We start from the raw sequence: 26,131 nt of genomic DNA, 5'->3' as shown, positions 1-26,131 counted from the left end.
AGCAAGACAGGCCGATGGATAACGGACTACTAACGTTATGGGCTACTGGTGCTAGCTAATGGAAGCCGGAGATTGAGAACTACCTTAACTACGAGCTTGAGAGAGAAACTGGTGACTGTCGCTTTCTGCGGCTCAGTCGAACCCTTCCAAGATTCCCGTGTGCATGTGCACACAACTCAAGGTGAGGTGAGGTATCCGTAGGTAGGTAGGTACCTTATCCATCTCAGGACTTTGGCCTGTCGAGGGTACATAGCGCACAGCACTGTACTGCACTGGCTCTACTGTACCGTACAGAGTACAGGTACTGTAGGGACTCATGCATGTGGGGTAAGGAGGGCCTAGGGACTTGAACTTGCGCGTTGATTGAGAGGCGCCAGGAGTAACTCCGGTGCAAGAGGCTTGGGCATTGCCCAACAGAGGCTAGACTCGAGCAGGAGCCGGGAATGATTTGACATCAGATGGGTGATTCTGGGTACCTACATAAATCATAGCATGATGAAAACGCTGGTTATTTAACAGAAACTGATAAAATATATAAATAGACAGTTATAACTTGATATAGGTAAATAACTTTAAAAATGTTTTCCGAATAATAAAAGACGTGGTTACCTTACCGTGTCTATCGGGTTTACTGGAGGACAGCATTGGCCCGACGGGAAGACCCTGTGCTTCGCTTCTGCCCGGGCACCTCAGCACAACAATTTATCCTTTCTAGGTTTGTACATGCCCTGTGCCTGTCAAGTCTTGAGATCATCTCCGTTCTGGGCAATATCCTGTTTTTGCATTGAGACACACAGTCAGTCAAAATCACTACTATCGAGATCTGAAATCTCATACTAAAAAATGCATCTTCCTTACCAGAAGAAAAAAAAAGAAAGTTCGTGCAAGCAAGTCCCTAGATATGAAATGAATACCCTGCATGAGAATGTCTCGAATTCGCTAGCACACCCGCCGTTCCTTGCAGGCCAGTAAGACCAAAGTGCGAGCAAGCCAGCAAGCATTCATCATTCATTCAGATGGAGGAGGGCAAGTACAGTAGGTATACCTATACAGTATTAAGATTCAACACGCCCCCCCCCCCCCCTCCTCCATGTGTGTGGCTTTTGCTTTCACCTAAAGGTACCTGTCAACCCTGGTCGCCATCATCATTAACTTTGTTTTAAGTGCCAATGCCCACGAGTCTGTCATTCTGAAATGGCATTTGCGCTCTGGTGATGGCGACAGAGTTGATACTCTGAATGCCTTAAGTACCGAATTTGGGCAGTACATTGACTCAATTCGCCCTCCTTATCATCCATACTTGTACTACTGCGAATTCTGGCTGAATCAGTCAATACTCATATAGCAAGCCAGAGACAAATATCAGAGTATCGCCGATATCAAGAAAGGGTCTCCTTAACCATCCTGCGTGCGAGTAAAAGACGTTCATTCCATATCTCCCCAAACCCATCTAATCATTCAGCACTGGAAACAATACCGGTGTGGTTATTTTATTCATAATTCCGTACGCTACAAAACTCGTCATCTATATACATCACAGACCGACCAACCGACTGACTGATTGACTGTCTTGCCGCTGCCGACCAAAACCCTCGCGACGAGGTACTGACCAGTTATCAATAACCTAACTCGTAAACTCTAATGATTTTGCAAAAAAGGCGCCATGCGGTCTTAAGGATATAGACTGCCTAAACAAAATGCCCTCTCATTTTTACCCCGACGCCTAGGACCGTCGTCCTGTGTTTCTCTTCTTCCATGTTCGGAACATGGTATTGGCTGGATGCGGATTCAAACCCGATACACTTTGCTCGAATGAAGCGCATTTCCACATCACGCCGATGCCACCATTGCTTTGTGAATTCGCCTGTTGGAACTGCCTGCCCCGTGAACGGGTTCCAAGCCCATGGCTAGTCATCTTATAGCGTTCATCGTCTAAAGACAGGCCGCTATATCTCTCCAGAAATGGCTTATAGGGCCATCTCGACACCCGGCGAAAATCGGCTGGGTGATATGAACCAGTCTGCCTTCATATGACTTCCCAAAGGGTGGCAAGGCTCAGCCCATCTGCGAGCTTCCTCCTAGTTGAAGAATCCCATGATAGTTCGCTGTGCCTCAGGAGAAAACTGCTGCAGAAGGGGTGTAGGGTCAACGCCGGTCGATGTCAGAAACCCCTTAGTTGCTAGTGCTACCCGGTTGGCAGTCTGTCCCACAAGGGTCTCTGCCTCGAGAGCCTGAGCGATAAACACGAAGATTTTGCCCGCTTGGTTCGCTACAGCTGGGTGTCGTCTACAAGTTCAAAACGTTAGCATGAGCACACCAAAATACTGGTAGTACGTTGAGGGCGGAGAGTACTTACTGGTCAATCAACTCCGCAAGGTATGCATAAGCATAAGGTGCCGCTTCTTCATCGTTGGTCACGGGTAGAGTCTCCACCCATTGTGTAATCACGGTTTGCACGTCTCCAACTGTGCTTGCATTGTAGTGGAGAATCTTGGCGATAGCTGCGCATGCATTCTCAGTTGCATAGACATTGTCCTCATTACGGGCGTCAGGAACCTGAGTGACCTGGAACAAGAAGGGGACTGAGCCTCCCAAGAACGGCGCCCACGGTGCTCCACCTCGGTGCGCCGCAACTCCGATGCCGTAAGCTGCCGCCTGGCGAATAGCCGGCGAAGCATCACGGCAACCATCGATGAGCGGTTGGGTGATGTAGTTGGCATATCGTGTGCTCTCAGGACCGCAGTACTCAAGGACGTCATCCATTATGCAGAGTCCCCACTGGCGTTGGGTGGGATCGTTTGAGGTAAGGAAGCCCTCGTATGTGGGCATCAATCGCTCCCAGGCAGGCAAGAACGCAGCACCGTGGTTCTTGAAAATAGCATGGAAAGCCTTGTTCATATCCGAAAGCAGGGTCTGGTCATCCTCGATAGCCATCAAAGTATCCTCGGCCTCATCTTCCACATCCTCGGCAGTGGCCCCCTCCTTATCCTCCAGACGCTGGGCGACACGGTCCTTGTAGTCCTCAATAGCAGAATGTACCGAGTCGATGAATCGGCTGAGATGATCTGCAGAAAGACAGTCCTTTCCAATGACCTCAACAGATTCATAGAAGCATTGGTACATCTCAGCAAGTGTGTCGATGGCAGGCTCAGCAGTCAAGACCTCGAGGAGCTTGTCAACAGTAGCACTCCACAGACCACGGAGCTCGTTGGATTGCGGGCCATAGGCTTTCTTGTAGGAGCTCAACAGCTGAGGGACAAGCTTGGCAGAGATATATCGAACAGGATCGTGGAAGAAGAATGCAAGGCCAGGCAAAGCAATCTTCTCCATGATCTCCGCTACATAGGGAGCAAAGGAAGCCTCAAGGACTTGGGCGTAGACGACCAGGAGCTCAATAGCCATGTGCTTGTCATCCATGGTACTTGTCTTGATACCAATCATCTTCCCCTTTAGGGGAACAAGTTCCCATCCCTCCTCATTCTGCATCTGCTCAACCTGGTCATCATCGTCCAGTAGTTGGATATCAGCCTTGGCAACAGCAAGCTCCAGCAGAGGAGGCATGACGTTGTGAAGAAATGGAAGAAAGTCGGAACCGAGAACACGACACATGCGGCCCCAGCAGTGCATGAGGTATTGAGCTTGAGGGTCGTCTGCATCAGTAATGTTTGCCTGAATGTTGGCCAGAAGGTTGACAAGAGTCATAGCATCCTGACCAAGACGCTCTTTTCCAACGGCCAGAGCGATCAATGTGGCGCACTCCATAGCCTTAGCACGCAGAAGTCGGTACTCCTTCTCACTCTGGTTCTGGAGAACATTAACAAGAAGAGGCATGAGGGTATCGTAGTATTTCGAGAAGGCAGCTTCAGCGGCGTCGGCGATGGTGGCGATTGTTGACAGAGCTTGCTCTTGGACATAGCGCTTTTCATTTTGAAGGAGCTGGAAAAGATGTGAGAGGAGCTCGTCCAGATATGGCTCTAGAGTGGCCTTCTCAGCCTCCTCACAGAAGTTGACAAGAGCAGCTGCTGCGTGAGACTTGACACGGCCCTCGGGCGAGTCGAGGACAGGAATGATTGCCTTGAGAACTCGGTCGTAGTAGTCGGTCTGCATCTTAGGGGCAAAATCAGTGCTCATCTGACCAAGAGCATTGCAGCCAGCCCATCGAACTCGAGGATGAGGATCTCGGAGAGCGGGGACCACTAGATCTAGCACTTGGCTAAGCTCCCCAATCATCAGATCACGGCAGCCCTCGGAGATGGCAGATATGGCCATCAGGGCAGCATGTCGATCCCTCCAAGCCATGGAAGTCATCATACGAGGAAGCCAGTTAAAAGTAGGGGCTAGAATGGTCTGTCCTCCCAGCTTGTTCGCAAGTCGGTCCATGGTTTGCTCGCCAGCAACGTGGTTCTGGTCACTCTCGTCCTGGTCAAACTGCAAGGTGAGTTAGTTACATGAATTATGTGTCTCCATTCACTGAAAACTCACGTCGTCAGATGCCATCCACTCGGAAGCATCATCGTCATCCTCGCCTAGATCCGTCATGAGACTCAAGCACTGAGTGATCATGTCGTTCGTGTAGGATGGATCCTTTCGGCACACGGAGGGGGCGTAATCGGCAAATGTGGCCATGAGCTCGAGAGCGTTTTGACGGCAGATGTTTTCGAGCTCCTTGTCTTGGATCACTGAAATGCTAAATTGGACAAGGTTCTGGAAGAGAGGCTTGAACATTTTGGGAGCAGACTCGGCGAGGTCGATGAGAGCAAGGAGCGCCTTGCTGAGGTCGTCGGAATCCTGAGAATCCTTGATCGGGGGAAGAATGTTGAGGACATCGGGAATAAGGGCGTAGTACTTAGCCTGTCCCTTCTTGCTAATAGTCCTGAAGAATGAAGCAAAAGCCTCCATAGCCGCAAGACGGACCTATAGCTGTGGTTAGCAGAGCCATGATATGCTATGTGGGACAGAAAAGTCTGCCCCGCGGGAGGGGTGCCGTACCATGACGGCGTCGTCTTTGAAGCCCTTCTGGAAAGCTTGAAGAACAGCCTCCTCATGCTGCTTCTCGATGATGGCGGGAGTGGTCGCGAAGACACGGAACGCATTCTCTCGCTTCTCTGGTTCGGGAGCTTGGCTAAGTTGGAAAAGAGCGCCAAGCAGTTCGGGCCAAATATCGCCTGTTGCAGGAGTTGTTAGCAAAGATCCAGGATACGGAGAGTCGTTTCAGGGCTTCTGAAAGCTTACCATTCTCGGTGTATTGTCTGGCAAGCTCGGCAACAGCATCACTAATTTTGTTGCGAACGAGGCGCTCAGACTCGGCGGCAAGGGTCTCGAGAATCTTTTGTCGAATGACAGCGGCTTGGTCCTTGGTCAAAGAGATGAACAGATCTGTGGTCTCTCCGGACTCATTCTTGCGGGTTTTTGAAGCAATTCGGCGGAAGATTACAGCGGAAAAGGATCGTGTCGCATTGTCGCCAGCAGCTTGAATCTGTTCCGCCAGTCCCATCAACAGGACCTCAGGTCGGGTGGCAGTCCAGTTGTTCTGCAGGTGCTCCTCGGCTTGTGATCTTATACTGTTGTCGGGGGACTGAAGAGCTTGCAGGAGCTGTGAAAGCTCTGCGTGGATGTCGGGTGGGAGCAGAGACATTGTTGTGGTCGTGGAGGGTTGCTGATGGTGATGTCCACCAGCAGACGACAAAGAAAGTTTGGGTCTCAATCGGAGAATGTGGGCAAGAGTAGCGATAATGAAGTACTGCTTGAAGAAGAACCTAAGAGGGTGAAAAAGCTACGAGCCGTCGAGGTTCGTTGGCTTGAGTCGGCCGTGGCTTCACTTTAAGGGACGAGATTTCCAAAGATCCCAAATGGTGTGAAAGAAAGAAGAGAGGGATTGAATGGGAGCAGAAAGTGAAGTGGGGGAGGGGAAGCCCAAAGCTGAGTGTCGTGAATAAGTACCGTCCGGGCGAGTCTTTGGTGGCGAGGTACTTGGGGACCCGACAGACTTGAGCCCAAAAGAAAGAAAAAAAAAAAACAAAGGGTGCGCGGTGACCAGGTTGTGACTAGTGTGTTTTTTCTGTAAGGCAAGGTAGTAAGTTAGTAGGTAAGGTATTGTTTATTTTTTACCTTTTCTGCCAGGCTACAATCAAGACATCCAACCTACCTTAGGACTGACTTTATGCAAGTTGAACTTAAGAAATGACCTGCAAAGCTTCTGATGGAAACTTTTCTGGACATGTAAAGTTAATATTCAGGTGTTGTGTCTCTGGTTGGCGCATGATATGAACGTCTGAAATCATCAAAGAATAATTGATGCCAGATGGACCGAGAGAACGCCTCTTTGATCATCCAGCACCGTAGACAAAGAAGATTAAAATGAGCCAAACAGCAATTGGCAAGGCAGTCGAACCTCAATGTCTCTTGTTATCATTAAGTTTATTTGATTTCCATACGTTGTTTGTCTGTGCCCCACCACACCGCCAGAACGGATGGCTTCCATCCATCAAATATGCACAATGAAATCTTCTTTCTTGTCATGATGCATTGCGGCTGCAGCTCAGTTACCTTAGCCAACCATTTCTTTAACCTATCAAATTGACACGAAGCGTTTCCTCTGGCCTGAGTAGTTTTGAGTTTGGGTATTTGATAAGCTGCAGCATATGATGCTGAATACTGAAGCTTATAAGACTTTGGGATCCAACACGAGTACTCACCACCATCTGACAATTTGAAATGTCAACTGCAGCAGCTTAAATTCTTTTAAGGTCATTCATTGACTCTAGCTTTCCAAGTAGTAGCAGCACTTTTGTATTGCTGACTTCCATTATTGGACTCATCGGCTTGATCTTATACACAAGTCGAAGTTCTACAAAGATCTTGGAGAACGAATATTTCGAGATTCAACATGGCGATATTTACCAGCAAGGCACTTATAAAAGCCCTGGCAAGTTTCCTATTGCTCTTTTGTTCTTGTTACCTGTGCATGCGTATCAGAGCTTAGTTTAGTAACGTATCACGAACTGCAGGACCAGGGAGTTCCTTGAAGACACCCATATTCTTTAGTCGTGTCCACGTTAGTGAGTGATGATCATCGCCGTTGGTATACATGCGCCACGGTAGAAGCTTCTGCGATAGCTCTGCCGAGTTGTGAGGTTGCGAGGTTGGATGGTTAGGTGCTGGAATGGATTATCTGATATTGGTGTAAATCAATTCCTAAATAGTAGTCACAGCTGCATGGAGATCGAACGCCCAGATGCCCACCTAAGTATTTGAATTTAATGTACCTTACCTATGTAGTATTTAGTGGTGGTTTCTTCCACCTTGTCAGGGTTGAATTACTTCTCTATCAGTAAGTTTCCACACTGAAGATTGAGCTCCCACCGTCCCCGACCTCATCCATCCAGTCCATCCATCCATCCATCCATCCATCGCGGGGCACTCCACCATCACCCGCTCACCCACCTTTAACTTACCTTAGGCGGCCTATGTCATCATGCAAAACGTTCCCCGCCCACTCATGGCTTTGGATTGTAACCTCGTGCCCCTCGCAGACAGGTCTCATCTCCAGACCAACCTCCGCAGCAAGAGGCAGAAAAAAAACCATTCCACTTCACTTCACTTCACTTCACCTCATCTATCGATCGCCTTGTCCTTGGCAAATAAATGTCTTCTGATCTTTTGTATCCTGATTCTTCTTAGTTCGTGACTCTGACTTTGACTCTGATTCTAATCACTTTCCAATATTGGACTTGAATATTGAACAACTCGAACCACTCGCTCGCTCGCTCGCTCTCTTGTCCTCCACTGCCTGCGCCCCGCGTCCACTCCCACTTCCGTCTTGTCTCGCCTCGCATTCGCCCTTCTCTGTGCAAACTATCCATCATTTCATCATTGCAATTGTCGCGACAAATCACTATTCGCCATTATCTGTTCATCTGCCACTCGGTTGCAATACATACAGCGCTGTTTTGTTCGCCCTAGTCGTGTTGATCTATCGCTTATTGCCAGTCCGATCTATCAGTCAGTCAGTCAATTCATCGCCTGGCCAAAGCGAAGCGATTCCACCATGGACCCCTCACCGAGCTCAACCTCCCGCGAGCTCAAGGATACTCGCGCGACCAGCTCGACCAGCCTCAACAGTGCTGCTTCGGGCTCTTCGTCCACTCATAAACCGCCTACTCTTTCTCAGCGATCTCCTTCTGTATCTATATCCGCTGGCTCTGGCCCAAGCTCCATATCCGCACACCGCGCAAGCTTCGCTGAGGGCTTGCGCAATGCGCCCTCATCACCACGCTCTCAACGGCACCCTTCTTTTACACAGGCCGCTCTCCAGGAGTTGCTGAACCATCCTCCGGCAGGAAACAAGCATGCTAACCCCAGATTTGCCGGCCGCGATTGGCGTGATGTAGCTATCGGAGAGCTTGTATCTCCCGATGATATTAAGTGGGTTGAGTTCGATAGCAGCGTTGAAGAAGCTACAAAGGTGAGCCTAAAACTTTGACTGCCACCCAATACAGAACCGATCCTCTATGCGCTTTCAGGCCCCGGATAGCCATGCTAACTATAAGTCGCAGCTCCTCCTCAAGAGCCCTACCAACGTTGTTCTGGTCCGTGAGGATCCCTCCACCCATATCGCGGTCTCCACGTTCGATTATACCGATCTGAACGCATACCTACTTGTTGTCGTTGGTCTCGCCAAACCCGAAGAAGATCAGGTTGAGCTATTCAATTCGATTCTGGCCAAGGCCCAGGAAGGTGGCCAGATTCCTTTACGAGACGTCTTCCCTCTTTTCCGCAAGGAAACACTCATCACGTTGCCTGGTGACGAAAAGCTCGCACAGGCTATTCAAATCCTCGGCAGTGGCATCCACCGTCTGTTGGTGACAACTACTAGTGGCGAGGTGGTTGGCATCGCAAGTCAACTTCGAATTGTCGAGTTTTTCTGGAACGAGGGTGTCAACTTTCCTTCAATCGATCGGCTTTACCCTGCTTTGCTACGTGATCTGGGTGTTGGGGCCAAGGAGATTGTTTCTGTCAAGTGAGTTTCCACACAGTCTCAGGATGATACGTATTGACAGGCCACAGCTCCGATTCACCCTTATCTGAAGCACTCACGCTTATGAACAATGAAGGACTTACAAGCGTTGCAGTTGTTGATAACGGTATGAATGTGGTGGGCAACATCTCCACCAAAGACGTCCGCCACTTAACCAAGAGTTCCAACGCCCATTTACTCAATTCGTCATGCATGAACTTTATTTCTGTGATTCTCAACGAGCGAGGAGTTGAACACGGACGTGACGTCTTTCCCGTATTCTACGTGAACCCATACTCGACTCTGGCCCATACCGTTGCCAAGCTCGTTGCTACTCGATCGCATCGAATGTGGGTGGTTGAATCGGCGTCGCCCTCCCCTTCAGCTCCTGCAACACCTTTGATGGGGCCCCAATCTTTCACGACCGCCGGCCCTCCACCTCCTGCTGCACCCGTATCGGTGCCTGCACCCCCATCGCCTGTCCCGACTGCAGCAGTACCTGCTTCTCCAGTCCCTACAGCTGCTGTGCCCGCATCGGCCATGGCCGGGGCTCGTCTTTCCGGGAGGCTTACCGGTGTTATCTCGTTGACTGATGTACTGAATATGTTTGCGAAGTCGACTGGTTTGCACCCTTCCGATCCCAACGAACAGCGAGCGAGACGAAGACGAAGCTCAAGCAGCTCAGTGCGACCTAGCCTGGACTCGTCTCGAGCTAGTATCGATTTCCGAAGGTGATGGCAATAGAGCTTAGCTATGGACGTCATTACGCAATTCTTGCTAGAAAAGATGTCAAGCATGGTTGTAATTAATTCCGAAAGAAAGAGAGAAAGAAAGAAAAAAAAAAAAAAGAAAGAAAAAAAATAGGCTATATCAAAGGTACAAGAAGTTAGTTCAATGGGACAGGAGCAACTTCGGATTATTCCAATTTGCGAACCAGGCGTGTTCGCAAACTTCTTGTTCGTGCATATGTTTTTCGAAATATTGAGCATAAGCAGGATTCAAGATTTCCATTCTCACTTCATGTAGGGCATGGTTGTCCAGAGAGGTATGCATCTGGGATACATGAACTTAAAGGATGGACACAATGTGAGAAGCAGAGACAGAAATTTGACCAAATCTTTGCTCCATTGGCAAGTCGCTAAATGCATGCTGTGAAGTGATGGTTTCGCTTCATGTCGTACTGTTGTCATACCAAGTATAATAGACTTGGATCGACGTCTGGGGTGGCAATAAACACGTGAGAGTTACGGATACAGGACCCTTAGACCACATATGTCGCGGTCTGATTGGCCGGGAACATGCCATTCCGGATCCCGGAAAGCCACCCAAAGGTACCTTATTAGGTAGTAGCCTCAGCTCAAGTTTGAATTGACTCATCATTCATCTCATCTCATCCATTCTTCATCAACGGTTTTTCACGTTCGTATTTCCTTGTTCCCTATATTTCGATCCTTGTTCTTGACTCGATTCTTTGCGCAGCTGTTCTCTGTTAAACTTTTTGTTCGCCATCTTTGATTTCCTCTCCTACTTAACACGGCCTTGACTGAGTTCACCCTTTTCCCTTCTTGTGACCTCATGATATTCTGGTAGCTCGATCTCCGCACTTGGCTTCATCAAAAGCGGCAAAATCTGACGCATTGGATTTGCCTGCCCTTTGGATCATTCCAGACTGTGTTTGGCCTTTTCGAGCTCCCTCTTCTACTAAACTACGCGACGTCCATTTTTGTTTCAGCTCATTCTGGGTCTTGCTTCTGCGGCGATTCTAGATTCTCAGTTGTGGCAAATCGCTCTCTCATATCTTGTTGGCTTTGCCATTTTCTGCAGTCCTAGCAAATTGCAGTTGCAACTTTGGATAATTCACATTTCACTGGCGTCATTGGTCGATACTTGTGAAACGCTTCAGCAATCCTCTCACGTCTGGCATTGGCGTCGAGCAGCTCACCAACTTGATATATAACCACCAACTCGCATCTATGTGCGTAGTCGCTTTTGATGGTTACTATGGCATCAACAACGGCAAACTCAACAGACGATCCCCTTCGCGAGCCGCCGGGTAGCAGCAAGTATGCAGATCATGCTGTACATGACAGTAGACTCAAGCTTGGTGACTTCACCAAGCTGAGCTCCAACAGTCTCACAGGCTGGGCCTCTCCGAAAAATGCAAAGGCCTCTGACTCAACCCCATCCCTTGGAAACTTCAAACGGCTCTTCCAGCAAATTCGTCTCAATGACAATGAATCATTACAACAGCAGCGGAAGCCATTGGCTTCCCCAAAGGTACAGCCGATCACGATATTACAGCGACCTTCTGTACCGCAATCCACCGACAATGCAGACATCGTCCCTAAAACCTCGGCTGTCCCTAAACATTCCCATCAAGATAATCAGGAGCAAGCATATATTGCCGCCTCAAGACAGCCGGATCGAAGCACTGAAGGCCGTTTCCATTACATAAAGATGGCAGGTGAAATCCATGAGAAGCGAACTGGAAAGGCTATTCGAATCACGAAGGAAGCTGTTCTGAAGGAAGATATATACCAGGAAGATAAGGATGAATTCCTCAAATCAAACCAGCCCAGCTTCGACCCTATTACCGACTCAGAAGCTGGATGTGGTTCTGACATTGATGTGCTGCCTGCCACGTCTTACTCAACCGCTGCCTCAACACCACCAAGCTCAAGCGAGTCTCCGCTTAAGCGTTTTGACGAAGCCAAAAAGAACAAGAAAGATTCAAATGCGGGCAAGACCAAATTTCACTCCAGAGATAGCTCTGAACCCAACATTGTGGTCCTGGCTGACAGCCAATCGGACCATGTCAGACATGTTATCTCATATCAGCATTTCAAATATGGCCCCCTTACTGAGATTCACAGTAACATGCAGACCACGGTGGTCAAGCATGAGGGCCTTATGGGAAAGCTCGTTCATGAGCGGGTTATAGACTCTGTGATCAGCAAGGATTATCCCACCATTGCAGAAAATGGAATTCATGTCTTTGTCGACATGTCCAACATCATCATTGGATTCCAAAAGGCTCTAAGAGCCAGATTTGGCTTGCCAGAGTCCTCACGCTTTGTTCCACTTCCACAAATGAACCTTGCCTTCTTTCATGAACTTCTTACCCGCGATCGATACGCGGAATGGCTCAATGTTGGCTGCTCTGTGCGTCCCAACCGCAACGAGCCCACTTTTGTCCAAGAACTCAAGGATCTTGGCTACCGCGTCGACCTTCGCAGTCGTCGCCCTGAGCAATCCGGTGCTGATGACCACAACACGTTCGAAGCCGGCGGTTTCCGCTATATCGAAGACATGGTTGACGAAACCCTCCAGATTAGAATTAGCGAGTCTGTTATGCAGTATTTCGAGGAGCCTGGCACGCTTGTCATCGCTACTGGTGATGCTCGGCCAGCCAAGTATTCAGACGGCTTCCTGACACAAGCTCAACGCGCTCTGAAAATGGGCTGGAGCGTTGAGGTTGTTTCTTGGAAAGCCAGTCTTTCTTCTGCTTGGACTACTCTTCTGAAGGACCAGGCCATCGGCTCCAGATTTCGCATCATCGAACTCGACCAGTTTCTTGACGAACTTTGGATCTGCTAAACTCATCCCGTCGCGCCTGCTGCTGAAATACGCAGGGTTGCTTGATGGGTGCGTGTTTTGACGATCTTGATCCCAGGACGGATCTTTCGAGACATCTTCATCATCTGAGGTGACTGATCTTGAGCTCGGTATGACTTCTGGACGATGTGAGGTCTATACTTTATTTTCTTTTGCTTTTTGCCTTCCCACGGAGAAGCAAAGTCATTGCATCTTCACATCCTCGTCTGATGCGTTGGGTCTTTATCTCCATCATCTGGTCTACTATCTACGTCCTCTTCTCCGTATTGCGTCTCAAACCTTGTTGTTACGTCCTATTTATCAATGTGCTCGTCATCTACAGCGAGCAAATCACTTTTTAAGCGCCCACACGCATTTGCCAGCCTCGGACAAACTGGTTAAGATCTCGAGCTGCATTGCAGCAATTGTAGAATCCGAATGCGCTTGCTAAGGGTAGAGCGATTTTGGCCAAAAACTGCTGTATTGCAGAGATACATATTTTGTTATGGTTTCTGCATATGAGGGAATTATTGGGCTCGCTTGGGGTGTCTTGAGTATCGTTTTCATGAGTAACGAAACCATCAATGTGAGACAGTGGCTGCAGGACATCGTTCTCTATAGTTATACGGGCAATCCATCAACGTTGTTTCTTGAGCTCGATTGTATTCTGAATTTCGAATCACCGTGAACGTACAGATATCCATATTTCGATCAAACCACTCTTTCACTTTCACGCGTTGACCGAAATCCAGGTTCAAATTGTATGACGGGCATTCAATTCAAATAACAAATACTAAGTGTAATTCTTTTCTTATCTCTAAAAGAGCAGCCATAAAGTGAGGTGATGTGAAGAGGTAGTTGAAGCTTGAATAGAAAAACGGACAAACCTCCAACAAGCCTCCCAAGATGATAGGCTCGTACAGCCTTGCAATGGCCACCTGATAATCGGCATCAACAACCCTCAAGCAATAACAATAAAACATTAAACATCATAGAAAAGACATAAGCCGAGCGTTATCTCGAGTAAAAACATGACCACAAACCATTCAAATAGTTGAAGGTCTAATTGACATGACAAATCGAGGAGCCGTCCCCTAGTTAGAAGGCGACGGGTCCTTGTTGGAAACTGAGTCCTGGCCTTCGATACCCCACCATTGCTCGGCCATGAAAGTTGCGGCCTCGGCCTTCTTCCAAGGATCATTGAAGGCAGAGAAAAGAATCAGGTCTCCCATGTGGCTGGAGAATGCCTGCTTGATAGAGTCGAGAGCAGCCTTCTGTTGGCTCATACCGGGAACAGCCTTGCCGTTGCTATTGCCCTTGGTGGGCCAGCCAGTCTCGCAAATGACGATACGTTTGTCGCCAGAAATCTTGGATCGAAGGTCCTCAACAGTGTTAGAGAGCCACTGGCCAGCTTCATCAGCAGAAGTGTTGGCATCGAAGAAAGCGTGAGCGTTGATAGCACAGTAGTCACTCTCGTTGCAAAGTTCAGGGTTGGCATTGGCAGCCATAAATGTATCGACTGTGACAACAGGACCTTGGTAGCCAGCGGCACGAAGGATCTCACGAGCCTGCTTGACAGCGGCGATGACCCTTGCTGGGGTGGCACCTCCATTATTGACAAGTTCATTGCCAACGCTGATGGTGTCAACGACGTCCCAGTCGTCGATCGCACTGATAATGGTCTTGGCCTCAGTTTGAACGTCGTCAATGTTCCAGATACCGAGGAACAGCTTCATGCCGCTACCCTTGGCGCATGAGTAGACATTGGCGACCTGGTCGCAGTCGGTGCCGTAGATACGAAGGACTGAAAAATCAGCAGCGAGCTGCGTAATATCTTGCTGGATCTCGTCCTTGGATTTGCACTGGTGATCGCCTCGGTAGGGGGCATATGCGACACCAGGGAGCTTAGAACCGGATGAGCCGCCACCACTACCAGGGATAGGAGCTGTGGTTTCTGGATAGGTTGCAGTTCCTGTAGGAGTGACAGGGGTAGCAGGAGCGATAGTTGCGGTGTAAGTAGAGGCCGAAGTCAGAGTAATAGTCGTAACACTACAGTCTTGTCAGCCAACACCGCGGTTTTATGTCACGAGAGAAGCATACGGTCCTCGCTTCTCGAGCGAATGGGCTGTTGGTATTGTCAGCTTCGAGTTACAGCCTGGTCAGGGGAATGCTCACCAACAGGAACAGCAGCAACAACCGCCGCCATGGCAACCGCTGAAGTGAAGAATCGTTTCATTGACATTTTGTTAAGTATTTTATAATAAACCGTACGTAGGTTGGTAGTTTGGAGAGTTGTTAGAGAGTGAACGAGCTGCTACAACGAGCTCAAATAGCGGTTTAAAGGTCGGTGATTTGAGAAAATCAGTGTATAAGACGGGACTTAATAACCCACTATCCAAGAATGAATAGGATTCAGATGAAAAGAGTGTGTATAGAACTGAAAAGAAGAATCAAAGAATGACGAATCTTAGGAAGTGATTGTAGGTACGAAAAGAAACAAAAAACGATTGTAGGAGTGAGTGAATGAATGAAGAACAAGATTACGAGAGCGAAGGTGAAGGTAAGAGGTAGAAAAAGAGGAGACGTCAAAACAAGGGAGGAAGGGGCCTCTCTATAATGATAAGCAAAAGAAAACAACCCATGAAGGAACGACACAGCACGCGGTACGGTAAGGCAAGACACGTGTTGAGCCTGCCTTCCTACCTCAAGGTACCCTACCTCAAGGTAGGTAGGTACCGTTTGTAAGTGTTGAGCTCAAGGTAAGAGACAAGTGAGACACTCCTCACCCCGTAATCCCTTTCCTTTCCATTCAGTCCGTGAGTTTCATCCCGAGATCCCAAGTCCCATTGGCTGGGCTTTGCCTTAGTTACAAGACTTCATCCCTTGTTCTCCCTATTCGCACTCAAGCCCGCTCCCAGAATACGACACATGAACGCAGAAACTCACTAGGATCATGGAACTCAACAACTCAAACTGCCCGAAAACATAAACCTTAAAAATGAATCACAAACAGAGGCCACGAAGCTCGCGACTCTTGGAATGAGGTGATTTTTTTATTTTTTTTTGCATGGCGCGTACTTTCGAGACCTGTAATCTCCCAAGGAATGCAGCGTCTGAGACATGCTGTTGCGTGCTGAAAAGGTTCCTCATCCGTCCGGTAAAAATAAACTGTGAAACTGGGACTACGGCTCTGCCAATTGTGCGCTCTCTTTTGCATGTGCGTCCTTTGTGACTCTGTTGTCAGATTAGAAGCTGTGATGTAAGCTGGCACCATCGGGCGTGACTTGGCAAGGGATGGCTCATAAAATCCGCGAGACAGATAACGTCTGCTTCTCTATCTCGCATAACTTTTTAATTTCGAAAACAGTAACTTGGCAGAGACGACTTCACCAACTCTGAGTAACTGAAGCAGAAAAATACCTTGATATCCCTCGTCTGTATCAACACCATGATTCTGAAACCGATCAATCAACATCTATTCACGGCGCCCACAAAGACACGGAACCATTATATCGCGAAACCTCCAATCAATGCTAGCGTATGAGGGCCGCATCTATTAATCATTAGCTTGTTAAATGGCTCCCAGCCACTTTGTAAATCGTTCCATATTGCCCCTCGTCTATTGCGTTTGCTGATTATCCATAATAAAAGGGGTCTCAGTGTAGCCCGACGCCTCATGGACTATGCTCAGCTGTATAACATGCATTCAGCCAGCCTCTGTCTGTCATCAGAATTATCATCCGTTAAGCCCCTGAATCAGGCGGTCTTGGTGCTCGACTTTCGTGTCATGACCTTGGTGATAGCATGTCGAATGGTCACACCGGCCTTCTCAATATCCTTCTTAGACAGTGCTGATGTAACGCAAATTCGAAGAGCAGGCTGGGCAAACCATACGCCGTCCTTGGGCTTGACAGTGTGTGCATAAGGCCTAGTCTTGGTTCTTGTGATCAAGACGCCGTTGGCAAGAGTCTATTCAGGAGTCAGTTCATTTTATATTCGTTCATGTTTCAGTTTTCGATGCACGCACCTCTTCCACACAGTCCAGAAAGATGCGTTCTTGATCTTCCAGTCCGAGCTTACGGGCCGCCACAACTTCGGGCTTGAGGACAAGGAGCATAATAGGGTTCTCGGGGTCGCTTGGGCTGTAAACCCAATCACTGCGGGGATCCAATTGAGCCCTCATAGCCTTGATATTCTCGCGGGACTGCGCCAGGATTTCGGGGTTACACTGCAGCAGGTTGAGGGTCTCGCTGGCGGTGACAGCCAACATGGCAGGGAGAGCGGCTGAGAATGTATATGCAGAAGATGTAATGCGCTGGTGCTCGACCACATCCTTGGGGCCAGCACAGAAGCCACCACCGGCACAGAGAGGTCCAGCGAGGGAACCGATGATCATGTCAACTTGTTGGGGATCCACATTTTGCGCCTCAGTAATACCACGACCGGTACGGCCGAGAACACCAAAAGACCAGGTTTCATCTAGAATAACGCGAAACTTGTACTTCTCTTTAAGCTCAACCAGACGGGGCAAATCGATGGAATCTCCAGTGAGCTCAAACAAGCCTTCAGTTACGACAAAACGACGGGTAAGTTTTCTGGCATTGGCCTGCTCCCGGGCGACAGCCTTCATAGCGTCTTCCAAAGCATCCATGTCGTTGTGTTCGTACCAGCGGATAGTGCTTCGCGATTGCTCGAGACCTTTGCGAATAGCGAAGTTGACATTACGATCAGCGATGATAACGTCGCCACGCTTGGAAAAGGAGGGAATGACGCTAGAGATGGTGCTGAAGGATTGAGCGTAGACGATGCAGCCTTCGGTGCCCAAATACGCGGCAATGTCGGCTTCAGTCTTCATGTGAACGTCCTGGGTACCGTAGAACTGGGGAGGGCCGCAAGGGCCAACACCATAGGTGCGTAGGACCTGAATAGCCTTCTCCTTAATCTGATCATTTCCGTTGAAGTTGTAGAAGTTGTAGGATGCGAGATTGGTAACAGTTCGGCCGTTGGCGAGTTTAGTCTTGGGACCAGTAGGGCTATAGGAATATCAGATACTGATCCTGACTAGATTGCGGATGCGATTAGACTTGATGATGCTCACCCAACGAGAACAGGAAGGCGTTCAGCTTCAGTAACCTCAAATGGAGTCTGCTCGACGACGAGAGGCTCGGGCTGCCATTCATCGATCAACTCCTCAATTTCCTACAAAGAAACCGAAGATTAGCGACTTCAATCATGTAGGAATTAAGGATCTGGCTGTGTTCTCACCTCCTCTCTCAGCTTAATGTAATTCTGCTTACGGGTCGAGTAAGAAGGCGACAGGAGATAGCGGATAAAGAAGAGAAGCAGCACAAGTTCAATGGCGGATCGCACGGGGTCGTTCTGATAACTCGACTGGATGTAGCGCATAAATACTGCAGAACCAGGGACTTTATGGAAGTAGACGGCGGCCTGTTCGAGGATTTCGCCCACCCGGGCTTGGAGGGCATCGAGTTCCATGTTTTTTTCTGTTCCAGTGGTCTTGAATGGTTACGTCAACTTCTATCGATTTCGTATCGCGTCTCGTCTCGCCTCGTCTCGGCCGGTCGTGAGAGGATATATTAGTTTGGAGCGGAAGTGTGTTGTTGAAAGGAGTTGAAATGGACGTCAACCGAGGATTCTGAATTGTCAAGTCCAGGTCCGTCAATCATTAGTAGGTACATGGGTCTACAAAGGGGCCTCCAGGCAGAGTCCCGTCCTCTAACGTTGAAGCGAGTCGAGCCGCGGACCGCAGGCTGATTGGCTGTGCTAAGGTTCCATATCTAACAGGGGCTCAACGGGTACCTGGAGGCCAGAAACAATAAGACCACAGGTCATCCACTACAGGGGAAGTGTAGGGGTCATCGGATAGCCCGGGCAAGAGGAATACGTAAAATTGGCTTACACACATCGAAATAAGCCAACCAAAATCACAAGCTTCGTAGGCAGTACAGTAGAGTATCCCTCTTACAATGTTGGGTATCTGTTAAGAGCGTACCTTAGGCTAGTAGCAAGAATGAACTGAAAAGAACGTTCAAAAGGCATTATTTGCATTTAGGTCTAGAGTTTCTGCCATGGATGTGTTTCTTCCTTTCATTGTACACATTATAATAGTTTAAAAAAAGCAGTGCGCCTTGTACCAAAAAAGATCAGTCCAGTTCAGCCAGTGAATGTCAGGTCTGACTTATGCCAACCTCCTCCTCCTCCTCCTGTTTCTCTCCCATCTCCCACCGTCTTCTATAAAACTTCAACCTATGTATGCACGTGCATCCACTCAAGCTGCTGAACTGAAAACAAAAACAAGCAAAACAAAAACTTCGCATTTCCACAATTTTTCTGTCAGCAGAAACAAGCTAGGGGCGTGAGGCACCTCCAACGGGAGCTGTCTAGATATTTCCACCTAGAACAGCTTGATCTTGCCAGTTGCCGAAGCATCAGCGCCAGTCTTGGTCTTCGTAAGGCCAGCACCGGTGTAGCCTTGCATTCCTGTACCAGTAGCCATAGTGCTGTTTGTGTTGTCGTTATTGAGGTCGTTAGGCTGGTAGAGTCTGAAGCCGGCAATATCACCGAGGGCATTGCTGATCGTGTTGGGTGGCATGTACTTGCCAGCTACAATAGGGCCAGCAATCAAAGCGATGAAAACGACGAGAAGCGTGAAGTAGAGGATGGCGTAACGAACCACACGTCTACGTCTGAGCTTGGATTGCTTCATCGAGTAGATGGGAGGTCGGATTTGGCGACTGCTCCGAGATTAGGACATATTCAAAACACAATAAGCAAAGGATAAGACATACCTTGGGCGAAGCCAGAACAGCATCATAGAGTGGAGCATGTCAATCTTGGGAATCAAGATTACAGGTGCCATGAAAAAGAGCAACCAATGGCCCAAAACGAAATCGGCTGCGAACATGGACAGTTCGGTGATCTTGCAGAGGAATTCTCGAGCAGGCTGAGAGATGGTGTGCCATCCCATGGAGTACCACTTTCCGGTCCAGAAAGCAATGTTGGCAGTGTCACCCTTGAATTCACGTGTAAGGGCAAGAGACACAATGAGCTTGACGAAAAAGCGCTGGATGCAAGTTACGGCGATCATGCCAGCCAATGTGCGGGTAAAGTTGAAGCCCTCGAGAACAAACATACCCAGGAAGGAGATCAGCAAGAATATGACGGCAGTAGCATGAGCAATACCGGCGAGAACACTGCCGAACTTCTTGCAGCACATGCTGAGGAGAGGACCCATACAGCAGGCCATGCCGAACATAGCAGCCAAGACACCTGCGTTAACGCCAATGGGAGCAAAGGCAATGATGAGTAGCCGGATCAGAGAGTCGGTTGGCTGAGGCTTGGTCTTGACGCTGTCCTTCTGAGGGGCATTTTTGACACCAGTTTGGGCGTTAATGAACAGATAAGGGAGAATCGTGACAACGGCAAGCATCAGGGGAGAGAAAATCTCGCTGAAAAAGATGTTGGCAAACGGAGCTCGGGGAACGTCTGCAGACATCTTAGCAGAGGGGTCTCCTAGAGCCTTTCGCTTGTAACCAGTAAGACGAGTTCGAGACAAACGACAGTAGGAGATCCAAGACGAGGCGTGGCTTCGGGAGTTACCACGGGACAACCATCGGAGGTAATCTCGGTAGTCGATGAAGAAATCAGTCCATGCGAACTGGTGAGGGTTGTACAAGAAGGGCGAGATTGTCAAAGCAAGAAGTGTGATCCAGAAATAGATCAACACACCCTTCCAGACAGTAAGGGTCGCGAAGAGAAGCATCATGAGCAAACGAGCGCCGAAGTAAATAGCTGGTCCAGCGAATCGAGAATACAAGACACCGAAAGGAATGCGGGCCGTGGCAAAACCACGACCAGTACCAATATATCGGGCACCACCGAACGAAATGTTCTGCTGCACAGAGTTCGCATAGATCTGACAGACGAAAACCTCGAACATGAGCGAAAGCGAGCAGAATTGCTTCATCAATCGGACGAAAGCGCGCCAGAAGCCACGCTCCATCAACTCCTGAACAATAAGAGGGATGAAAGAGAGGAAGAGAACGAAAAGAATGGAAACGATACATCGGTAAATCCAGTCGGTGAGTGCATCAGTGTTGGCACAACCAGTAGGGTAGAGAGGGTCGGTGATGGGGACATTTCGGTTGTATTCACAAGCCTGTGTCTCATGGCGAAGGGCTCCCAGGTTGACCATCGTAATCATGAACATCTGAACAGAGAACATGATGAACATGTTGTTCAAATGGAAACCAGGATGGGCATAGTAGAAGGACAAGAATCGATCGAGAGGAAGTTGAGTGCCGAGATAGTAGTACTCGCGGGACAAGAACTGTTCGCCCATACCAGTACCGATTTTGGTTGTGAAGTTGAGGACGGAACCGAAACCCAAATCACGACCCTTACCACACTGGAAGTATTCACATTGCTTGATACGTCCACCACGAAGGATGGCAGTCATACCAGCATAAATATCCTCGTTCAGATGCAGACCCTTCTGAGCCTTGGAGACACCGCCACGCGTTGTCATGAAAATACCGTTGAGAAAATCAGGATGACCGTAATGAAGTTTACCACCGATTTGAGCCATCGTTCGAGCGAAGAGAGTACCGAATGTCTGTTCCTTGCCGGCAGCAATGTCACCAAGAATACCAATGTTCTCAGAGAAAATGTATTCTCGCATACCGAGAATGGCCACAGGGGAGTTAACGTCGTTCTTGACACCAGGAGTGTAAGGGGAAACGTTATCAGTCTTCATCTCTTCAAATTCGGCCAAAACACTGCGAATCTTGAGACACTCCTCGAGATAGTTATCCTGGTTGGCATCGATGAGCTGGATGTATTCTCCACGGTAGAAGATGATAGAGTGGTTTTGGTTGTCAGATTTTCCATCACCGAGGATAGGGTTGCCAGAGAGTTGAACACGGAACTTGGGGCGTCGCATGCCGTTCTCCATAACTTCAGAATGGCCGTCGATAAGAACTGAGTAAAGTCGGGGCTCTTCGCCTTCAGCAACCGGGGGTTCCTCATCCAAGTAGGCGATTTGAAGGTCAGGGTAGGCGCGGAGCAAGAATTCGGCATTTTCCATCTCTTCTTTCTTGAACTTAGAGAATCGCTGCATAGAAACGACAATCTTGAACTTGCGACGGGCCATACGCTCAAGCTCACGTTCGAGCTTGTCTGTGTTACCACCGAACATCTGCACAACTTCGGGATTCTCGACACGGTAGAGAAGTTTGATGGCACGGCTGTAGTTCATGAAACCAGAGATGGTGCGGTACAGGGTTTGGAAACGAAGAGACGCCCAGATACGAGTACGGAGGGTGTACTCGGGTGCGGAAGACTTGAAACCAATGCAGTAGAAGGGAAGATCGTCGATCTTGCTCTTGGCGGTATCCTTCTCGTTCTTATCTGTCTCACCGTTGTATTGCGAGGTTTCGTCGGCCAAAATCTTGGTATCTTTGACAAAGCAGTCCCACTCATGAGGGTGCAGCTGCTTGAGATACTCCAGGAGGGTAACACGAGAGTAAGGCTCGTCCTCGCGAATGATTTCACGGAGAGAAAGAAGGATCTTCTCGCTGTAGTGGGGAATCATGACCGTAAAGGTAGGCATGTTGTCAACAGGCAGAGGCTCAGGAATGGGAGTCGATAGGGATTGCGCAAAGAACGAAATTCGGCGTTCAGCTTCACTATAGGCAGGGAAGAACTCGGTTTTGAAAGAGTGATCTTCCTGAGAAATGAAGAAAGTAGGTGCACGAAGCGTTCGCTTGCCCTCCTGCTCAGAAGGAACCTGATGATAAAGAAGCTTCTGAACGTGTTCGATCGCAAGAAGATGCTCACGGTACATGGAAATAACGATGGCGTTCCAAATCTGAGAAATAAGAACCTTCGGTTTATACTTGATCTCCATGTCCGTCGTTGCTAAAACCTTGGAGTAAACACGCTTAGGAAGGCGAGAGAAGATGTTACGCCAAGGTGTCCAGATGGAGGATCCGATATAGAACGATCGTGAAACCGAGAAGACGGTGTTCAGCAAGACATACCAAAGGTAAGTATCGAGGAAGAAGAAGATAACGTCAGTGAAAGCCATCAGGGCCAGGACAATTGTCGGGTGCCAGCGGCAAAGTTGATTGCCAAGGAGGGTCTTGTCACCCAGGCAAGAGTCAACGTTCATGATGCTCAAGTATCGGATGGGGTCACGGAACGAAAGAATCAGATAAGTGTACGAGACACCCATCTTCACACCAAATACGGTTGCCCACAAACCATAGGACATTGCCATGTCATTGCCACGGAGTCTTGGCCAGCTAGCAGTGAATGTCTGACTAGCAACGTAGCGTCTGCTATTGGTAGACAGGTAGCTGCCGAATAGACCTCCAAGGGGCATGATAGAGAAGAAGATGAAAGTGATGACAGCAATGATGAAGTGAACGATACCAATGGCGGTGTTGATCTTCTCAGGTCCAAGTTTTGGCAACATGAAAACCTTCACACCAGGAGCGACGTTGAGTACCAGGATAAAGAGCAGGAACAGGAGTCGCTTGGTGAGATGCTGCGCACCAGCCCATCGACGAGGAACATAAGCCCATTCCGCAAGAGTAGCGAGAACCTGGATAAGCGATGCAATGGCACCACCAAAACCGACGATAGAGAATTGCTTAGCCGTCGAGGGTTTCTGATTAACCTGCTGTTCGTACTTTGGTCCGACCAGGAGACTGGGAGCGTTATGGGAGGTGTAGAACCAGAACATGGTCAAATGAATGATCCAAATACGGTTGAAGTTGACGAGAAGATGGAACCAAGAACGAGACTCCTTGTAAGTCTTGAAAAAGCACTTCTTCCAGTTGACATCCTTAAGCTTGAGATATCGCTCAGCAGGAGGCACATCAACCAGCTTGCTCTTATCTTGAAGTGCAATGCGCTCAATACCTTCGGGATACCAAAATAGCTGGTTACAATCATCATAACCAACGATGTTCTTGTGGTCGCGCTCACGACGGACGTACACGCCGTCGGATATCTCGTATCCCTGGTCTCTCAAATATTGGTAGAGAGGAGTAATGACGTTGTTAAGGTAAGTGAACTCCTCCACAGGCTCAACAAGAGCTTGGCAAGCGGGAGAGTTGAGGTAATCATCCGCACACTTGAAGATGAAACACAAGCACTCGGGCATGAAACGAACTTGGTTGGCTTCACCCCAGCAAAGCAGGTACAGAGCGATCTGACGAACCCGATCATGCTGAGACATCTTGTTCATGCGACTCTTCCAACGGTACTCAGCAGCTTCGAGACTGTCATCGCCCTCAAGCTCCTGCAGAGTCTCGGCCTCATTGGCTTCGGCATCCTTCTTCTTCTTCTTTCCGCCCTTCTTCTTGCGCTTTAAGCCCTTGCCCTGAGCATTGGAGAACCCCACAGCGTCATCCAAGTCCAGGTGAGCAGCAAAGTACCATTTGCGGTAATTGGCGTTGTCACCACCAATGTAATCAGCATGAAGCGAGAGAAGTGCCTGATTAGGGGTCATGCGCGAGGCTCGAGAGTCGAGAAGAATCATCAGATGATCGTACATGTTGCGCATGCTGTCACGCTGGAAACCGAACTTGGAGGTCAAGTCGAGGAAGATGTCCTCAATCTCCTCCTTGGACAAAGGAATCTGGGCGTCCGAAGTCCAGGCCGGGTAAGGCTCTCGGGATCGCTGACCAGCAGGGAGAACATTACCGTAGTCCATGCCATAGTTAGGAGTCGAAGCACCCGAAGAGCGATTCCCGCCATACGAGATTTGCGAGGAAGGGGGTCGGTAGCCACGTTGTCCATCGTTGTAGCTATTGTAACGTTCGTCGCCCCGGCCGTAGTAGTCCATTTCAGCGGCGCGAGCCATGTCCGATCTCATTGTAAAGTCACTGAAAGTCTCGGAGTCTTCCTCAGAGCCCTGGCGGCCTCCTTGGCCTTGATAGCCACGGTCGTAGTCCTGATCATAGTAGCCACCCTGGCCATTGTCGTAGTATCCATCTTGGTATTGATCGTGGCTGTCGTAATAGCCTCCATCCTGCTGGTAGGGGTTATTCGGGTCGGCGTTATAGTAGCCACTGCTATTGTGTTAGTGAAATAACTACGAAGGTGGGGATCGATGCTCACGATTCGTCGTAGTAGCCATCATGGTTGTTGTTGTTGTTATTGGGGCCACGGTTATCGTAGCCTTGATCGTAGTACTGATCGTCTTGGTAATAGGAGTCAGTGTTTCCACCGTGTTGTTGCTGGTTGCCTCCCTGTTGATGGCCATAGCCATCATCGTACTGGTCGCGTTGACCACCGCCTGGATATCCCGACATGTTGTTTAAATTAATTATCTGTTGGAAGTTAAGGTCAGTTGTTGTCCGTATGAATCGTGTCCACGCCATGGGTTGTCCTGTCCTGGGAGACGTCATCCAGTGGTGCGAAGCCGGATGAACGAAGCACAGGGTACAACCTCATGGGCAGTCAAGCTACCAGAACTCACCTAGGGATACACATGTGGATGACCAGCGAGCGTGATTATGAATCAAAATCAGGCGGGAGAACAAGCGTGGCCGGCACTGCAAGATATTGATTGTTTGTTTGTTGTCAAAAAACCGTCAAAAAGGCCGAACGGGCAGTGGCTTGGCCTAGAAAGAAAGACCAATAAATTATGCGATTCGTCGTTGATAAGGGTTCAAGGAGATGAATCAATCATGGAGAGTGATTCACCAGCTTGAGAAGTCGACGTCGTTAGTCCGAGTGCGAGACAAAGCGATTTGGCGTAGCCGTAAAACGAGTGTCGGCAATGCGTAATGCAAAGAACAGCAAAGGGGAGAAGATGAGGGTTGGTTTTTGGTGGTTTGAGTTCCAACCCGCACGGGGAGGGAGAGAAACGCTGCGTGTCTCGGCGCCGGGTTATCCAGGGCGAGGGCGAAGTCAAGGGGGTGGATAATTGCCAGGGTGTGTCTGTAAGATAACAGGGGAGCCACCTTGAACTGATTGATGGATGGATGGATGGAGAGAAGTTTCCAATTATTCGACGTGAGTGATACGTATTATTAGGAGTGTGATCCTTCTGCAGTGGTCAAAGACATTGAAAGGGGGGAGAAAGAAGAGATCAAGGCTTGGGCGACAAACTTGTATTGAATGTTTTGATTCATTCAACGCAGACACGTAGTATGTACGTACACAACAACGTGGGAGTGAGAATGGAAGGGAGAGTGCGATGGGAAACAAAAACACCATTCATTCACTCACCCACTCAGTCACTGCTAGCTAGCTAGTGCTGCACAACGAGAAGGAGGGAGCAACAATGCATCCATCAGCAGCAACTAACAAAAAGGAGACTTTTTTTTTTTAGGAGCCTCGCAGCTCCATTTTTGGTCAGATCAGCGAATTAGCTACAATCCTCAGCATGGCCAAGAGCATATCTCGGCTCGAAAAGTGGACCATTGGCTATAAAACGTTGTTAACACTGGGCTTCAGAGTTACAGGGCGTGATACCCGCTAAGC

General features: G+C 48.9%; 7 protein-coding genes across 9 annotated transcripts; 2 read left to right on the top strand and 5 right to left on the bottom strand.

Annotated features, from left to right (window-relative positions):
- Positions 1-1,371: 1,371 nt before the first annotated feature.
- On the bottom strand, positions 1,372-6,020 carry FVEG_12139 (hypothetical protein). 2 transcript variants are annotated; one of them, XM_018901480.1, is made up of 5 exons: positions 5,233-6,020; positions 4,990-5,165; positions 4,483-4,914; positions 2,357-4,428; positions 1,372-2,286 (listed from the first exon to the last, which is right to left on the bottom strand). In XM_018901480.1, the coding sequence occupies exons 1-5, from the start codon at positions 5,633-5,635 to the stop codon at positions 2,079-2,081; spliced, it is 3,291 nt and encodes a 1,096-aa protein (XP_018759974.1). In that variant the 5' UTR covers positions 5,636-6,020; the 3' UTR covers positions 1,372-2,078. The 2 variants fall into 2 exon arrangements, with proteins under 2 accessions (XP_018759974.1, XP_018759975.1); XM_018901481.1 differs by lacking the exons at positions 4,990-5,165; positions 5,233-6,020 and having other exon boundaries at positions 4,483-4,946.
- Positions 6,021-7,487: 1,467 nt separating this feature from the next.
- Positions 7,488-10,191, bottom strand: FVEG_17173 (hypothetical protein). 2 transcript variants are annotated; one of them, XM_018906443.1, is made up of 2 exons: positions 7,716-10,191; positions 7,488-7,666 (listed from the first exon to the last, which is right to left on the bottom strand). In XM_018906443.1, the coding sequence occupies exon 1, from the start codon at positions 10,003-10,005 to the stop codon at positions 9,298-9,300; it is 708 nt and encodes a 235-aa protein (XP_018759976.1). In that variant the 5' UTR covers positions 10,006-10,191; the 3' UTR covers positions 7,488-7,666; positions 7,716-9,297. The 2 variants fall into 2 exon arrangements, with proteins under 2 accessions (XP_018759976.1, XP_018759977.1); XM_018906444.1 differs by having other exon boundaries at positions 7,488-8,923; positions 9,121-10,191.
- On the top strand, positions 8,048-9,023 carry FVEG_12140 (hypothetical protein; the record flags this gene model as incomplete). The annotated part of the gene is made up of 2 exons (XM_018901482.1): positions 8,048-8,464; positions 8,556-9,023. 2 exons carry the CDS (start codon positions 8,048-8,050, stop codon positions 9,021-9,023), a joined length of 885 nt encoding a protein of 294 aa, XP_018759978.1.
- Positions 10,192-11,008: 817 nt separating the features above from the next.
- FVEG_12141 (hypothetical protein) lies at positions 11,009-12,613 on the top strand (the record flags this gene model as incomplete). The annotated part of the gene is made up of 1 exon (XM_018901483.1): positions 11,009-12,613. One exon carries the CDS (start codon positions 11,009-11,011, stop codon positions 12,611-12,613), a length of 1,605 nt encoding a protein of 534 aa, XP_018759979.1.
- Positions 12,614-13,139: 526 nt separating this feature from the next.
- FVEG_12142 (hypothetical protein) lies at positions 13,140-15,655 on the bottom strand. The gene is made up of 3 exons (XM_018901484.1): positions 14,786-15,655; positions 14,711-14,735; positions 13,140-14,659 (listed from the first exon to the last, which is right to left on the bottom strand). Exons 1-3 carry the CDS (start codon positions 14,850-14,852, stop codon positions 13,705-13,707), a joined length of 1,047 nt encoding a protein of 348 aa, XP_018759980.1. The 5' UTR covers positions 14,853-15,655; the 3' UTR covers positions 13,140-13,704.
- Positions 15,656-15,682: 27 nt separating this feature from the next.
- Positions 15,683-18,308, bottom strand: FVEG_12143 (serine palmitoyltransferase). Its single transcript, XM_018901485.1, has 4 exons — positions 17,876-18,308; positions 17,709-17,809; positions 16,638-17,643; positions 15,683-16,579 (listed from the first exon to the last, which is right to left on the bottom strand). The coding sequence occupies exons 1-4, from the start codon at positions 18,104-18,106 to the stop codon at positions 16,367-16,369; spliced, it is 1,551 nt and encodes a 516-aa protein (XP_018759981.1). The 5' UTR covers positions 18,107-18,308; the 3' UTR covers positions 15,683-16,366.
- A 326-nt stretch (positions 18,309-18,634) lies between these two features.
- On the bottom strand, positions 18,635-25,832 carry FVEG_12144 (1,3-beta-glucan synthase component FKS1). Its single transcript, XM_018901486.1, has 4 exons — positions 25,122-25,832; positions 24,761-24,972; positions 19,420-24,711; positions 18,635-19,365 (listed from the first exon to the last, which is right to left on the bottom strand). The coding sequence occupies exons 2-4, from the start codon at positions 24,952-24,954 to the stop codon at positions 19,026-19,028; spliced, it is 5,826 nt and encodes a 1,941-aa protein (XP_018759982.1). The 5' UTR covers positions 24,955-24,972; positions 25,122-25,832; the 3' UTR covers positions 18,635-19,025.
- Between the last annotated feature and the right edge of the window lie 299 nt (positions 25,833-26,131).

Source organism: Fusarium verticillioides, chromosome 4, assembly GCF_000149555.1.
Source record: "Fusarium verticillioides 7600 chromosome 4, whole genome shotgun sequence".
NCBI classification, from domain to species: Eukaryota; Fungi; Ascomycota; class Sordariomycetes; order Hypocreales; family Nectriaceae; genus Fusarium; species Fusarium verticillioides.
The sequence above is the reverse complement of the archived record's forward strand: the minus strand, read 5'-3'. Positions and strand labels throughout refer to the sequence as shown.